Below are 17,547 nucleotides of genomic sequence, written 5' to 3' on the forward strand. Positions count from 1 at the left end.
AGCTTCTCTGCACTGTGAGCGCCTGCCGGCCGGAAAGCGAGCACAGCGGTGACGTCTGACGTCACCGCTCTGCTTTCCGGCCGCTGTGCTTACACAGTGCAGAGAAGCTGAGACGCTGGAGGACAGACACCGGAATGCGAGTATGTACTGTTTGTTTTTTTTACTTTTACGCTGGTAACCAGGGTAAACATCGGGTTACTAAGCGCGGCCCTGCGCTTAGTAACCCGATGTTTACCCTGGTTACCCGGGGACTTCGGCATCGCTCCAGCGCCGTGATTGCAACGTGTGACCGCAGTCTACGACGCTGGAGCGATAATCATACGATCGCTGCGACGTCACGGATCGTGCCGTCGTAGCGATCAAAATGGCATTGTGTGACGGTACCCTTAGGAACAAACATTCCTCTTCTAGTATGCAACTAGGGTGACACCAGAAAAAAACAAAAAGTCTCTGATTTACTTACTTACTAATCCCATCTAATTTCTGGACATGTAACGTAGACCAGACAGTCTTTTAGGCTACTTTCACACTTCCGTCGGTACGGGGGCCGTCGCGAACCGTCGGGCTGACGTACCTTGTGCAAATATTGCACAGCGTGGGCAGCGGATGCAGTTTTTAGATGCATCCGCTGCCCATTATGAGTTCCGGGGAGGAGGGGGCGGAGTTCCGGCCACGCATGCACGGTCGGAAATGGCAGACCCGTCGCACAAAAAAAGTTACATTGAACTTTTTTTGTGATGACGGTTCGCCAAAACACGACGCATCCAGTGCACGACGTATGGAACGTTGTGTCCATACGTCGCGATGCATCGGTAATACAAGTCTATATGCAAAAAACGCATCCTGCGGGCAACTTTGCAGGATGCATTTTTTGCACAGAATGACGCATTGCAATGTCTTTGTAAAGACGGAAGTGTGAAAGTAGCCATAGAATGCACCATATTTATCACCGTGGCTCATGCTGGACGATAAATGTAATGCTTCTTTAGGCCTCATTCAGTCAATAATTTTTCTTGTATGCAAAAAAACAGTCAGAGCTTCATCCGTGTTTGGTCCGTGTGTCAGTTTTTACAATCAGTGTTTTTCATCAGTGTTTGGTCAGTGTGTCAGTTTTTACCATCAGTGTTTTTCATCCGTGTCTGGTCAGTGTGTCAGTTTTTACCATCAGTGTTTTGTCCGTGTGTCAGTTTTTACCATCAGTGTTTTTCATAAGTGTTTGGTCAGTGTGTCAGTTTTTACCATCAGTGTTTTTCATCCGTGTCTGGTCAGTGTGTCAGTTTTTACCATAAGTGTTTTTGTCCGTGTGTCAGTTTTTACCATCAGTGTTTTTCATCAGTGTTTGGTCAGTGTGTCAGTTTTTACCATCAGTATTTTTCATCAGTGTTTGGTCAGTGTGTCAGTTTTATCACCAGTGTTTCCTCAGTGTTTTCACATATGAAAAAATAAAAAAATAAATTACAATGTCTCTCCAGTGTTAATTTCATAAAGCATATTAAAGGAATCTGAGTGCTTTCCACGATTTTCATGGACCCGTAAACTTGCATTGGTTATGCGGATCAGAAATGGTCAGGTCTCCGTAATTTTTTTTTTTTTTACAGACTGGAGGAGGACTCCAATTGTGTAGTCTCCTATTAGTTGACTTACCTTGAGCCAAAATTTTGGTACAGAACGTTGCCCTTAGGCCATTCCGTTTAGCATGAAACCACAGCCCTTTCCTGCTAAGGCATGCACATCCTTTTATCACCATCATTAACCCTCCGTCAGGGGCAACTGATCTGACAGGCACAGCTCACTAAGGGTACTGTCACACTCTGCAACTTTCCAACGATCACGACCAGCGATACGACCTGGCCGTGATCGTTGGAAAGTCGTTGTGTGGTCGCTGGAGAGCTGTCACACAGACCGCTCTCCAGCGACCAACGATGCCGAAGGCCCCGGGTAACCAGGGTAAACATCGGGTTACTAAGCGCAGGGCCGCGCTTAGTAACCCGATGTTTACCCTGGTTACCATCGTAAAAGTAAAAAAAACCAAACAGTACATACTCACATTCCGGTGTCCGTCAGGTCCCTTGCAGTCTGCTTCCCGCTCTGACTGACTCCCGGCCGTAAAGTAAAAGCAGATCACAGCGGTGACGTCACTGCTGTGCTCTGCTCTTACTTTCCGGCCGGCAGTCAGTCAGAGCGGGAAGCAGACTGCAAGGGACCTGACGGACACCGGAATGTGAGTATGTACTGTTTTTTTTTTTTTACTTTTACGATGTAACCAGGGTAAACATCGGGTTACTAAGCGCGGCCCTGCGACGAAAGAAAGTTCCAAACGATCTGCTACGACGTACGATTCTCAGCAGGATCCCTGATCGCTGCTGCGTGTCAGACACAGCGATATCGTATGGATATCGCTGGAACGTCACAGATCGTACCGTCGTAGCGACAAAAGTGCCACTGTGTGACAGTACCCTTAAGGTACCTTCACACGAAACGACGCTGCAGCGATAGCGACAACGATGCCGATCGCTGCAGCGTCGCTGTTTGATCGCTGGAGAGCTGTCACACAGACCGCTCTCTAGCGACCAACGATGCCGAGGTCCCCGGGTAACCAGGGTAAACATCGGGTTGCTAAGCGCAGGGCCGCGCTTAGTAACCCGATGTTTACCCTGGTTACCAGCGTAAAATGTAAAAAAAACAAACAGTACATACTTACATTCGCGTCCCCCGGCGTCCGCTTCCTGCACTGACTGAGCGCCGGCAGTAGCAGGGCACAGCGGTGACGTCACCGCTGTGCTGTGCTTTCACTTTCACTTTGCGGCGCTCAGTCAGTGTGGGAAGCAGACGGCGGGGGATGCGAATGTAAGTATGTACTGTTTGTTTTTTTTACATTTTACACTGGTAACCAGGGTAAACATCGGGTTACTAAGCGCGGCCCTGCGCTTAGTAACCCGATGTTTACCCTGGTTACCAGTGTAAAACATCGCTGGTATCGTTGCTTTTGCTGTCAAACACAACGATACACGGCGATCGGACGACCAAATAAAGTTCTGAACTTTATTTAGCGACCAGCGATATCACAGCAGGATCCTGATCGCTGCTGCGTGTCAAACTAAACGATATCGCTAGCCAGGACGCTGCAACGTCACGGATCGCTAGCGATATCGTCACAAAGTCGTTTCGTGTGAAGGTACCTTTAGTTTCATTTCTCTATTTTCAGTGGTTTGTCTGGGAAACACCATCCTCCCAGTACCTTCCTAACAAGCGGTGTGAAACCTGAGAAGCCTCTTGTGCTGCAGAGCTGCAGGAGATCAGATATCAGTGTTTTGGCTTCTCTGGCTCATTGCCCCTGAATGCGTCACACCTTTGACGGTTAGCATTTGCTGTTTTTATTCATCCCAATTGTTTTTTTAGCTTGTTTTATGAATAGCTAGTGCTAAATTTGTGGATTTGTCATAAAAGGTTTTGTTAGAAATAAGAGTGTGCTTCTCAGGCACATTGCGCCCTAACACATATTCTCTTTCTTGCTTCAGCTTTTGCTTCTGAAATGGCGAGGAGAATATTTGACTTGTCCAATGCCCTTCATGTTGAGCAAGTGGAAAATATACTGATTGATGATGAGACAGACCCCTTACAGCTAGAAGATTTAGGGGAAGAAAGTGACATTGATTCAGAAGATGATGTGGAAGAATGTCCAGATGTGTCTGATACAGATCAAGATGGAGAGAGTGAGGAGGATGCTCAAGACATAGAAACATATTTTCTGATTAAACTTTTTTTTTTCCACCTGATTATGTGTATTCTCATTTATTACATTCCTATTAAGGTAACTGATCACTTTTAGAGCATTGAAATTTTTTAAAAAGGAAAATATAGCCAATTTTCTAGCCTGTGCCGGACAGGCACAATGCCCCTAAACTCGTTATGAAACATATTGCCCCTGACGGAGGGTTAAAGGGGTATTCCCATCTCCATACGGCATAAGGCCGGGGTCACATTTGCGAGTGCAATGCGAGAAACTGACATGAGTCCCTCGCATTAATACCCGGCACTGCCACTGGCACTTGGGACCGGAGTGTGCGGCTGCATGTATTTCTATGCAGCTGAAGGCTCCGTTCCCGAGAGCCGGCGGCAGTGTCGGGTACTGATGTGAGAGACTCGTGCGAGTTTCTCGCATTGCACTCGCAAGTGTGACCCCGGCCTAAGACTGAAAAAGTAAGTGGTACTAATCAAAAACATCTGGAAGATCAATTTCTAACTAAGTCACATGTCCATTTATAATAAGAGCTTGTTAGAGAGGCAGAGTCTCTCAGAAGCAAAGATGGTCAGACGTTCATTATTATTAAGCATGTCTGACCAACCGCACTTGGCATATTTGGTGATTTAATTAAAGGGAATCTGTCAGCAGGTTTTTGCCATTTATACAGAGAGCAGCATGATATAGGGCACAACAGCCTGATTCCAGGAATGTGTTACTTATTAGGCTGTGTTTCGTATTTTCAATACAATCAGTATTTTATCAGCAGAAGATTACCACTACAGGACTACATCTTATGTGCATAGCAGTCAGGCTAATCTGTGTAACCCCACCCCCACCAGTGATTGGCTGCTTGCTCACAATGCACAGTGTACACAGGAAACAGCCAATCAGGAGTGTTGGTGGAGTTATACACAGAGTAGAAGACTTAGCTCTGCTATATCTGATAAACAAGGATTATAAAACTACATTAAGCAGTCCAGTAAGTGATATATCCCTGGAATCAGATTATCTTGCCATATATTATTCTGCTCTCCGATTAGATAGCAAAAAACATCTGAAAAATTCCCTTTAAAAGAACAGCAGGGGCGTCATAGCATGTATATAATCATAATATCTAAATACAGGAGCATTTTTTTTATTATTCCAATTTTAAAAAACGGTTATGTCTTACATCATCTAACAGAAAAACTGAACATTTAATCACAGGACAAGCCTTGTTAGACTAAACACAAATAATGTATTCACCTTACCAGAGTAAGTAGCCAATACAATTTCATCATAACCTTCTTTCCCAACACAGCCTCCCTGGATGGATGAAATGCTTTCTGTCAAGGACTAATGAAAAAAATAAAAGACAAATGAAATGCGAGTTATGCACAATTGGGTCCCTTATAAAAATTCTCTTAGAGCTATTGTTACACTCAGGATTATATAGATAGGTCTTCGATATATTTAGTGCTTTTTACACTGAGCTGGAAGATTGCATAAATGGTTACATTATAGAGCGCTCTTTACTGAGAAGCTACATTAGATTAATCTACAGAAATCAATATAATGACATAATAATTACTTGGCAGCTTAAACAAACTATTTTGGGTCAAATGATTCTAACCTTTCCTGGCTAGATCCTTACAGTATAATAATTCATAGTATTGATCTGTTCAGATAGGTTATTATGCAATACAGAATTACAGTTTCCTAAAGATCGTTCGCACAGACTTACATGGTCAAATCGGAGAACAGGATCACCTGCACTGTCAAAGCCATACACCTCCACCGTCCCATCATCTCGACCAATCAATATGTCCTTTACTCCATCTGCCATTATGTCATAGTTGTCAATGCACAGAATACCTAGCCAGACATAAGAAATACAAGGATTAGGGATCTATCTTGTTTATTTCTCCATTAGTGGCATTAAAGCTCATAAACAGCAATAAAATGCATGAAAATATTTATACAAACCTCCTCTTTTCTTCTCATTGAATATTTCCCATTTGGGTACAGGTGAGCCCTTTGCAATATGAATTAATCCAATCTTTCCGTCTGATGTTCCATATAAAAGCTCTTCTCCGCTGCCACCTGGATATAAGAGACATCTGGATGAATTTGAGAGTATCACACTTCTTACACCAATTTTAATAAAGAGAAACAGTACTCCTTTCAGTGGCTACAATATAACATGGGAGTAACGATTTACCTAAGCTATCTATACAAGTTGGTTTGTTTTTAATAGTTTGAAGGAGCTTTCATCAAATGTTTCATGTTTAACTGGACACACAATGCAATAGGGGCTGTACAGCGATTAGCAATTAAAGTATTGGACACCTAATGAGTTATAGGGGTATTCCCATCTCCAAGATCCTATGACAATATATAGTACGTGTAATAATAATAATATCAGCAAATACCTCCAATTAGAAATGTAGTATAGTTCTTCTGATTCTCTATATATTTTACCCCAGGTGTAGGGCATTGCAGTAGCTGAGATATCCATGGTTATAAACATTAGCAACTGTCTGTCACTATAAGGGTATGTTTTCACGGTCAGTAAACGCTGCAGGTTGGACGCTGTGTACATCCACAGTGTCTAATCTGCAGCGACCAGATGTTACAGCATAGTGGATGGGATTTCAAGAAATCCCATGTCCACTATGCGTTCAGAGAGGCCCGCAGCATGCCTGCGTAAACGGACATGCAGCGCGACTTTCCAGACCGCAGCATGTCTATTTATGTTGCGGAGACGCTCATTAGATGCAGCAAAACCACATTATCTATATAGTCAGATGCGTATTAGGTGCGGGAACGCTGATGCTGACAATCGTAAGCACAGGGCGTTTTTCTGCATTTATATCAATGGCCCCTTACCAGCCTGAGAATACCAGCCCCCAGCTGTGAGCTTTAGCAAGGCTGGTTGTCAAAAATGGGGGCGACCCCACGCCGTTTTTTAAAATTATTTAAATAATCAAAAAAATAAGCATGAGGACCCCTCTATTCTTGATAACTAGAATTGCTAAAGCTGACAGCTGAGTGTTGCTGCCCACAGCTGTGAGTTTTGTCTGGCTGGTTATCAAAATTAGGGGGGAACCCACGCTGGGTTTTCTTTGTTTTAATTATTTATTTATGGCGCAGGAGCGGCAGATGAATACTCAATTCCGCCGGTCATGCAGTCACTGTAATTAGCGGCTGTAGGTTTCAGCTGATGGGAGCAATTGTATCACCAGCTGACACCAGTGACTGAAGGTAAAGTTTACACCTCCCCGCTTTCTTCTGACAGCATGGGAACCACGGCTCTCTGACCGGCGGGGAGGATTTCCCCGCCGATCATTAGCGGTGTTTGCCGCGCTGTCATGCATATGACAGCATGTCAAACACTGTAATGTCGGACCCCCCATTCAAGTGAATGGGGTTCAGGTCCGCTCTGCTGGATGACAGGCTGCATGGACGCATCATGCAGCCTGCCATCTAGATGTAGCAGAGCCGCCTGACGTCACATCCGGCTGTTATTGACTTTTCTGCAGCAAATACGCTGCAAGAAAAGTCAGCCTTGCGTATTTGCAAAAACGTGGAAAGAAGTGACATGCCCCATGTCAAAAAAATGCTGCAAAGCACAAAATACTGATCACACAAAAACCCAATGTGTGTGCATGAGATTTCTGAAATCTCAGACTTTGATGGTACTGTAAAAAGAAGTTGAAAATTAGCATAAAAAAAAAACAGCAAAAACGCCCTGTTTGAACTTACCCTAAGTGTGTGGGGGAGGAGCAGAGCAGCTGAGTTTAGCAGTCACAATATAAACTCTTCTATCAGCTCTCCTAATTACCGAGTTTCAGTAATCTCATGTTTGTCTGCTGTGCTCAAGCAACTTGTGACTGCAGACTTTCTTGCCAAATCTGGACAACGCCTTTAAAAAAAGTTAACTAAATTACAGGTGTGCTCAAAAGTTTACATACACCGGCAGAATTTTAGCTTTCTTGGCCTTTTTTCAGAGAATATGAATGATAACATCAAACCTTTTTCTCCACTCATGGTTAGTGGTTGGGTGAAGTCATTTATTGTCAAACTACTGTGTTTTCTCTTTCTAAATCATAATGACAATGCAAAACATCAAACATCAAAAGTTTACATACCCCATTTCTTAATACCGTGTGTTGCCCCCTCTAACATCAATGACAGCTTGAAGTCTTTTGTGGTAATTGTGGATGAGGTTCTTTATTTTCTCAGATGGTAAAGCTGCCCACTCTTCTTGGCAAAAAGCCTCCAGTTCTTGTAAATTCCTGGGCTATCTAGCATGAACTGCGAGCTTGAGATCTATCCAGAGTGGCTCAATGATATTGAGGTCAGGAGACTGAGATGGCCACTCCAAAACCATCACTTTGTTCTGCTGTAGCCAATGACAGATCGACTTGGCCTTGTGTTTTGGATCGTTGTCATGTTGGAACGTCTAAGTACGTCCCATGCGCAGCTTCCAGGCTGATTGCAAATTTGCCTCCTGTATTTGCTGGTAACATGCTGCATTCATCTTTCCTTCAACTTTGACCAAGTTTCCTGTGCTTTTGTAGCTCACACATCCCCAAAACATCAGCGATCCACCTCTGTGTTTTACAGTAGGAATGGTGTTCCTTTCATCAAAGGTCTTGTTGACTTCTCTCCAAATGTAACGTTTATGGTTGTGGCCAAAAAGTTCAATTTTGGTCTCATAACTCCAAATTAACTTGTTCCAGGAGTTTTGAGGCTTGTCGCTGTGCTGTTTTGCGTATTGTAGGCAAGATCAGGGCCGCCATCAGGGCATTACAGCCGTTACTACTGTATGGGGCCCGGTGATGAGGAGCAAAAAGGGGGGCCCGAACACACTGGCAGCTCGGGCCCCCCTCCTATTTGCTTCTCCTCATCGGGCCCCTGGACGTTTTGTTCAAGGCTTCCAACCCCCTATGCATAACAGCACTGTGGTGTTTTAAAGATACACCTACAGTGCTGTTAATGCATCCGGAAAAAGGAAAATGGCACTGTACCTTTAAAAGCTGCGGCCGGCCCAGGTGCATCATGGTCCTGCCTGACGTCACACGCTGCTCCACTTCCTCATCCCGGAGCAGAGAGAGTAGCATGCTGTGTGTCACGCGGGGGCGGACTGCAGATGACAGACGAGCAGGGTGAGTCTCTCCGGTGATCCCATCTGCTGAGTTGCATCTAATCCTCTCCTGTGTGTTTCTGACTGCTGAGCTGTATCTAATCCTCTATGTGATACTGACTGCTGAGCCGTGTATCTAATCCTATCCTGTGTGATACCGACTGCTGAGCCATGTATCTAATCCTATCCTGTGTGATACTGACTGCTGAGCTGTGTATCTAATCCTCTCCTGTGTGTTTCTAACTGCTGAGCTGTACCTAATCCTCTGCTATGTGATACTGACTGCTGAGCCGTGTATCTAATCCTATCCTGTGCGATACCGTCTGCTGAGCTGTGTATCTAATCCTATCCTGTGTGATACTGTCTGCTGCGCCGTGTATCTAATCCTATCCTGTGTGATACTGTCTGCTGTGCCGTGTATCTAATCCTCTCCTGTGCGATACTGACTGCTGAGCTGTGTACCTAATCCTATCCTGTGATACCATCTGCTGAGCCGTGTATCTAATCCTATCCTGTGTGATATCATCTGCTGATCTGTGTATCTAATCCTATCCTGTGTGATACTGACTACTGAGCCGTGTATCTAATCCTATGTGTTTCTGTCTGCTGAGTTGTATCTAATCCTCTCCTGTGTAATACTGTCTGCTGAGCTGTGTATCTAATCCTATCCTGTGTGATACCGTCTGCTGAGCTGTATCTAATCCTCTCTTGTGTGATACTGTCTGCTGTGCTGTGTATCTAATCCTATCCTCTGATACTGTCTGCTGAGCTGTGTATCTAATCCTATCCTGTGTGATGTCTGCTGAGCAGTGTATCTAATACTCTCCTGTGTGATCCCATCTGCTGAGCTGTGTATCTAATCCTCTCCTGTGTGATACTGTCAGCTGAGCAGTGTATCTAAGCCTATCCTGTGTGATACAGTCTGCTGAGCTGTGCATCTGTACTGTCCACACGGTGTAAGGAATTTAAGAGAGAGTAAGCTTCAACTGCATTTTATTCTTCTCCTCTTTTCCTCCAGCACACAGCATAACAGCAGCATAAGACTTTCTCCTCAGGCTAGAACTGAAACAGAAACTAAACTTAACTCCCACCCTAGCTTTCTTAAAGAGACAGATCTAATTCTTATACATTACATCATCCCCTTTTATATATATGTAACAACACGAAAATGTCCAAGAAAGACCATATGTCTGTATTGTCTTATTCCCTGTTTTTTTAAACTATATCTCTTCAATAAGTCTCGATGGAGCCCTTCTTTCCCGTGTAGGGTAATGTCTGGGTTCATTGGGGGTGTCCAGTGCTGACGGATCAGTCACCTCTTGTTGGTCCTCTCCACCGTCGGGTATCAAATCTTCCACTGGTGGGAGTTCATTACCATTGTTCTGCGGTATGATTTTAAAACGTGAGGAATTTCGAGTGATGGAGTGTCCGTCTCGCTCAGCCGTGACCATATTGCCTTTTCTCTCAGTAACATTATATTTTGCAGGACTATATACAGCTGAGGTTTTGTTGGTTGATTTTTGACGCACAACAACCATATCACCTCTTTTGATGGCACATGGCTGTGCCAGTCACCTTCTGTCTGCATAATGTTTCATGGCTTGCTTGTTAAAGAAATCCGTTGATCGCACTGAAGAGTCATTTGGTAAGGGATGGCTGGTCACATCAGGGATCCGTGTAAACGAAGAGTTCTGCTGAACATGAGATGAGATGGAGCAGCATTAGTGGTGGAATGTGGCGTGTTGCGGTAATTGCGCAGGAATTTGTATAGTGACTGTTTCAGTGGGGTGTGCTCCAGGCTAGCTGCCTTGATTCGTTTCCCCATGGTGCGCATGAAACGTTCTACGATTCCATTAGCTTGCGGCCAGCAAGGTGTGATTTTTTCTGTGGCTGAACCCCAAGTATTCAGAAAACTGTGCAAACACATGTCCATTGAATGGAGGTCCATTATCTGTTTTGACCACTCTTGGAATGCCATATGCAGAGAATATGTCATGCAGTTCTGGTATGACACTATTAGCAGACGTTGAAGAGATGAATGAAATGACAGGGTTTCTAGAATATTCATCAATTGTTACTAGAATGTATTGGCCATTTGGTTATGGTCCATATATGTCGACTGCCACTTCCTCCCATACAGCAGTGGGTAACGGAGACATTTGTAATGGCTCTAGAGTTGATGATGGAGTAATTAATTGACAAGTGGAGCAATGTCTAATCTTCTCTTCCACCAATTTATCCATATTTGGGAACCACACTTTTTCTCTGAGTAACTTTTTTGTGCCAACAATTCCTAGATGACCTTCGTGTGCCATCTGTATGACTAGGTTGCGCAAGGCCTTAGGTACAACCAGTTTGGTACCACGAAGGATGAGTTGATCTTCAGTGACTGATAATTCCTCACGTAAATTTGAAAATAGTTTTAACTCCTTCAGATCAATCCCATCTTCAGGAAATTTTTTCTTTTGAATTTCATGCCACCTTCTATTTTGGATAATTTGTATTAAGGCACAGAGTGTCTTGTCACTTGTTGTTGTATTCACAAACTGATCAACAAAGTGCTTTTGGCACGGTGTGAGCTGCAACAAAGTGGATGTATTCTTCAATGGAGGAATGCACAGGTAAATCATCATTCGTAGGATGTCTTGAGAGATAATCAGCCGGATTGCTGTATTTTCCAGGTTTGTGAACAATTTTGTAATTATAGTCCTGTAGACGTAGACCCCATCGTTCAATCCGTGCCGGCATTTTAGCTCGGGGATTTCCAAAAATTGTAAGGAGAGCTTGATGATCTGTGACAATAGTGAAGGGAGCGCCATAGAGAAATAAGTGAAAGTGTTCACATCCCCAGACGACTGCGAAGCTTTCTTTTTCAGGTTGTGAATACTTTCTTTCAGTGCTTGTTAAGCTTTTACTTGCATAAGAAATGATGTGGGGACTTTGATTGTCATCCTTGTATTGTGCTAAAATTGCACCCAGTCCCATGGGACTGGCATCCACAATCAGTTCGGTTTGAAGAGCTGGATCAAAATAGGCCATGGTGGTTGTTGAGCAGAGTTCGTTTTTAATTGTTTCAAAAGAGGCCTGACAGTCTTGGGACCATTGAAAAACGCAATTTTGTTTCGTAAGTTCCCTTAATGGAGTGCTGATTGTCGAAAAATTTGGAATATATCTAGCACAGTAACTTGCCATTCCAAGAAAAGAGCGCACTTCACTGGCATCCTGTGGAATTGAAGCTGCTCTGTGGGATTCCACTTTCTTGGGATCAGGTCGTACTCCTTCCGCCGAGAAAATGTGACCATAGAACTCCAATGAATTTTTATCAAATTCGCATTTTTCTTTGTTTAAAGTGAGTCCAGCAGAGAGCAGACATTCAAAGATAGCATATAGAGCACGATTATGTTCAGCTTGAGTTTTCCCAAAAACCAGTATGTCGTCACTGTAATTAAAGGCATTTGGAATATGTTGAATGACGCTCCTTATCGTATCTTGAAAAATTTCCGCTGCTGAGCAGACCCCAAACGTCAATCTTTTGTATCTTCTGAGACCCACATGGGTGGAAAATGTTGTTAAGTATCTGGATTCTGGACTCCATTCTAATTGATGATAGCCCTTATTGAGGTCGAGCTTTGAAAAAACGGTTGCTCCATTTAATAAATGAATAATGTCATCAATTGTGGGTGAGATGTGTCTTTCCCTTTGAATAGCAGTGTTGGGCAGGCGCATGTCACACAGTCTTACCTGCTCTGGAGTCTTTCCACTTGTGGTAGTTCCAAAACCAGAGACCCACGGAGTGGGACCAGAAACCGTTTCAATGACATCATCATCCATGAGTAATTGGAGTTCCTTTTCTACCTTCTTTCTCAGGTGAAATGGAATACGCCTGTGAGCCTGGGCTACTGGACGAACAGTGTCATCCACATGAAGATGCACTTGAGAGTCCTTTAATTTCCCCAATCCACTAAATAGGGAGGGAAAACTGTTCACTATGGCTTGTACATCCAGGTCCACAGGGTCGGTTATGGTATGAACAATCTGGATGAGTCCTAGCTTCAAGGCAGTGTGATAGCTGAGAAGACAGCCTCCTGATCCTTGTAATGTGTGAAAAGTGGTTTTCTGCCTATTTTCTTTATAGCTAAGTTCAGCATCAAATTGTCCCATTGTAACTAGAGGTGTTTTAGATCCATATGGAAAGATTTTAGTATGCTCTTGCTGTAAGACTGGCTTTGTTTTCAACTGTTCATAAGTATTGCAGTCTATGATATCCACCGAAGCTCCTGCAGCTATTGTAAAGGTGACATCCGTGTTGCAGATGGTGAGTGTAATACATGGAGACTGCACTGAGCCAGTGACAGATGTCGTGAACACATAGTTCTCAGCCACAGACATTTCTTCTATATCCTGAATTACCATTTTTATATTTGCAGGCTTTGTAATTGGCAGAGGAGACTTGTTGGGCGCTGATTTGCAGACAACTGCAAAATGGTTCCCTTTTCCCCATTTACTGCAAGTTTGTCCTATAGCTGGACATTTGTTCATGTGGTGAGGGAAATCTTGTCCACATCTATAACATTTCTTCTGTTGCGGGGCTTGCTTGCCTTGTGCACTGTTATGTTTGAGATTATGCACATGTAAATTATCCCCACTCTCCATTGCAGTTGCCTGATGATCTGCTATCTCTATAGCACGGGCCATCTTGAGTAAATCATGCAGAGAGATCCTGCTGCAGAGCTTTACGCCTTATGTTATTAGACGAGCAGGTGACAATTACTTGAGTTAGGATTTCATCATCTACGTCAGTAAAAGCACACCCATGTGCAAGTTCTTTTAGCCGGGTGACATAGGTGTCTATGGATTCTTCTGGAAGCTGCTTCGCAATCCTGAACTTGTATCTTTCATATCTGATGTTTTGTTTAGGGTTGAAGTAGTCAGTGAGAGCTTTGGAGCATTTGCTGTACGTGTCTGTCTCCGCTGCCGGTAATGTGCTGTATATGTCATAGACTCCTGTGCCCGCACAATGCAGGAACACGGCTCTTTTTCTGTTCTCCTCTTTTATATCTATTGCTTCCAGGAAATTCTCAAATCGATTTAACCATTTTCTCCAGTTATGAGAGAGATTAGTGACATCAGTCATATCAAACTGTGGGAACGTGTGCAAGTATTCAGCCATGATGGAGTCTCTCAGTGGCGCTGGAATGTGTGAAGCAGTAAAGCAGGGGTCAGTACTCACAGTAGCAGGTGATTCAATCCCATCCTCGTTGCCAGTTGTACTGTCCACACGGTGTAAGGAATTTAAGAGAGAGTAAGCTTTAACTGTATTTTATTCTTCTCCTCTTTTCCTCCAGCACACAGCATAACAGCAGCATAAGATTTTCTCCTCAGGCTAGAACTGAAACAGAAACTAAACTTAACTCCCGCCCTTGCTTTCTTAAAGAGACAGATCTAATTCTTATACATTACAGCATCTAATCCTCTTCCGTGCAATCCCATGTGGTTAGCTGTATCTCATTCTCCCCTGTGTGACCCCATAAGGTGGGCACTGTGGTATAACCCCTTCTCGCTGTTTCAGGTTGGGTGGTCTTGGAGTTCTTCACTTCTGCCGTTCTGTTCTTCTGACTGGGGGCGGATGACGGACGAGCAGGTGGAGGGCAGATCAGGCGGAGGGCGGGCGAGCAGGGTGAGTCTCTAGTGAAAAGAGGCTTCAGGTGGCTCACAGTGGCTGTGTCTGTACTGGTATCATGTGGCTGATGAGGGAAGGAGAGTGGGGACTGGGGCCGCATCCAACAGGGTCCAGGGGGAGACTAGTGGGGACTGGGGGTCGCATCCCTCTAGCCTCCCCCTGAACCCTGTTGGGACTGGGGCCACATCCAACAGGGTCCAGGGGAGGCTAGAGGGGACTGGGTGTCGCATCCAACAGGGTCCAGGGGAGGCTAGTAGGGACTGGGACCGCATCCAACAGGGTCCAGGGGAGGCTAGTGGAATGTATAAGATGCTGGATGATCCTGAGCTGCTACAAAACCAAATGCCCAACTATAACATCAGGCAGCAGCTCGGGATCATCCAGTAACTTATAAGTTTCGGTTAGGGTTTGGAAGGGGGGGGGGGGGAATTACTGAAGCAAGTTGGTATATATGATCGGAAACATCTTTATTATTATGACAGCGTAATTTTTGAAAGGGGGCTGTCGGTCTGTGCACCCACAGCAGTGCACGGACTGGGCGCTGATCTCCTGACCAGCATCCTCATACATGCTGTGAGGCTGCAAATTTCAAATCTGGAGACCCGCGGCCGGTCCATGCACCATGGTCCAAGTGCAGACCGATATTCACCAGAAGTGGAGCTTTTCCAAGAGAGGGCGGAGGAACTGTGGAAGGTTCGAGGGGTGGAGGTGGCACTAGGGGTGGAGCCTGGGCGGAGTTTTAAGGGGGCCCCAAAATTTTGACAGTATGGGGCCCTGAAATTCCTAGCGGCAGCCCTGGGCAAGATACTTTGTGGCATTTGTGCAGTAATGGCTTTCTTCTGGCGACTGGACCATGCAGCCCATTTTTCTTCAAGTGCATCCTTATTGTGCTTCTTGAAACAGCCACACCGCTAGTTTTCAGAGTCCAGTATTTCAGCTGATGTTATTTGAGGCTTTTTCTTTGCATCCTGAATAATTTTCCTGGCAGTTGATGGACGCCATTTTTGTTGGTCTACCTGACCGTGATTTTGTTTTTACAGAGCCCCTGATTTTCCATTTGATAATCACAGTGTGAACACTGCTGACTGGCTTTATCAATTCCTTGCATATCTTTTTGTATCCCTTTCCCGTTTTATACAGTTCAACTATCGCTTCCCGTAGATCCGTTGACATTTTTTTTGCTTTCCCCATGACTTCCAATCCAGAAATGTCAGTGGCTGGATGAAAGATGCAAGAGTCTGTCTGGATCGCTGAAACTCACTCAGCCTTTATGCACACACACTGATAACAAGCAAACAGGTCACAGGTGAGGATGTTACCGTTAGTAGCAATTCAAACCCATTTGTGTCAACTTCTGTGCATGTTATCAGGCCAAAATCACCAGGGTATGTGAACTTTTGATCAGGGTCATTTGGATGTTTTGAGTTGTGATTATTAGTGATGAGCGAATATACTCATTACTCGAGATTTCCCGAGCACGCTCGGATGTCCTCCGAGTATTTTTTAGTGTTCGGAGATTTAGTTTTCATCACCTCAGCTGAATGATTTACATCTGTTAGTCAGCATAAGTACATGTGGGGGTTGCCTGGTTGCTAGGGAATCCCCACATGTAATCAAGCTGGCTAACAGATGTAAATCATTCAGATGCGACGATGAAAACTAAATCTCCGAGCACTAAAAAAATACTCAGGGGACACCCAGGCGTGCTCGAGAAATCTCGAGTAACGAGTATATTTGCTCATCACTAATTATGATTTAAAAATAGAAAACAGCGTAGTTTGACAATAAATGGCTTCACCCAACCACTAGCCATGAGTGGAGAAAAAAGTTTTGGCGTTATCATACATAGTCTCTGAAAAAAAGCCAAGAAAGAAAAAATTCTGCAGGAGTATGTAAACTTTTGAACACATACATCAGAAATGCAAAATTAAAAGGGAGAACAACCAAAAAGACATTTTATTCTGCTCTTCAGCCACTATTACATTATTTGTCCAGTATAACAATAAAAATTTGGGTGAAATGTCCTCTTTACGCCAATTTTACACATGAGGGTAGTAAAAAAAAATGCTTGGTAGAAAGCTATCTCTCGACTCTCACATGAACATCAGCATCCGGCTCGACCAAGCATTTATGCGTTTTCAACAGTAAGAGGAGAAAGCTGCTGCCACTCCCCTCTTACAACTGCATCTGTCCCTTGAAAGCAAAAAGTGTGGCCGTTGAAATTCCAACTACCCGATCCTTCTAAACCAGGACACCTTACATCGGGGTAGAGTCAGAAGGCCCTCATGCACAGCTGGTTGGACAGGCATCATCGTATAAATTCCATTAAAATAAATATTACAAGTATTTCGTGCCTTGGCTTGGAGAATAGAAAGACATGAGAATCCCCGTGATCTAAATGGCATCTCAAGATACAGATAAATCAATTCAACTCAAATCAAAATACATTAAAAAAAAGAAAAGTATTGTCACATTTCAGCAGGAAAAGTGTTATCTATTCTGGAGTACAAGAGACAGAACTAGTCTGACTATCAAATTGGAATATAGAGAGTGCAGTGTGGAAAAGTGAAAGGGTTGGGTACCAGAGGGTTCGACTACTAGTGATGAGCGCAAGCGCTGACATACAAGGGCATTTCCCGCAAGTTTTGAGGCTATCCAACAGCCATGAACATGCGCCCGTGAGGACTCGAACACCCGCGATACCCGAGCATCCTAGGCAAACTAGGCACTTGCACTAATGACTACAACACGTAAAAATGAAAAAATAAGGAGTAGTGATGAGCGAGTGTACTCGTTGCTCAGGTTTTCCCGAGCACGCTCGGGTGATCTCCGAGTATTTGTAACTGCTCGGAGATTAAAGGGAACCTGTCACCACGTTTTTGGAAGATGGGATAAAAATAGCGTTAAATAGGGGCAGAGGTGGGCGTTACATTAGTGTGTGTGTTATGCGTTTATTACCCACCTAAGTTGCCGAAATAACTTTGCAAAGTCTCC

General features: G+C 44.1%; 1 protein-coding gene across 5 annotated transcripts in view; it reads right to left on the reverse strand.

The window, feature by feature from the left end:
• BBS7 (Bardet-Biedl syndrome 7) overlaps positions 1–17,547 on the reverse strand; it is a 65,809-nt gene that overhangs the window by 23,512 nt on the left and 24,750 nt on the right. For all 5 annotated transcript variants that reach the window (XM_077279038.1, XM_077279042.1, XM_077279037.1 and 2 more), the window contains 3 exons: positions 5,711–5,827; positions 5,469–5,599; positions 4,996–5,080 (listed from right to left, as the gene is read on the reverse strand). In XM_077279038.1, the coding sequence (XP_077135153.1) occupies positions 4,996–5,080; positions 5,469–5,599; positions 5,711–5,827 (333 nt within the window). The remainder of the gene's footprint in view (positions 1–4,995; positions 5,081–5,468; positions 5,600–5,710; positions 5,828–17,547) is intronic.

This window comes from Ranitomeya variabilis, chromosome 1 (genome assembly GCF_051348905.1).
Source record: "Ranitomeya variabilis isolate aRanVar5 chromosome 1, aRanVar5.hap1, whole genome shotgun sequence".
Lineage (NCBI taxonomy): Eukaryota > Metazoa > Chordata > Amphibia > Anura > Dendrobatidae > Ranitomeya > Ranitomeya variabilis.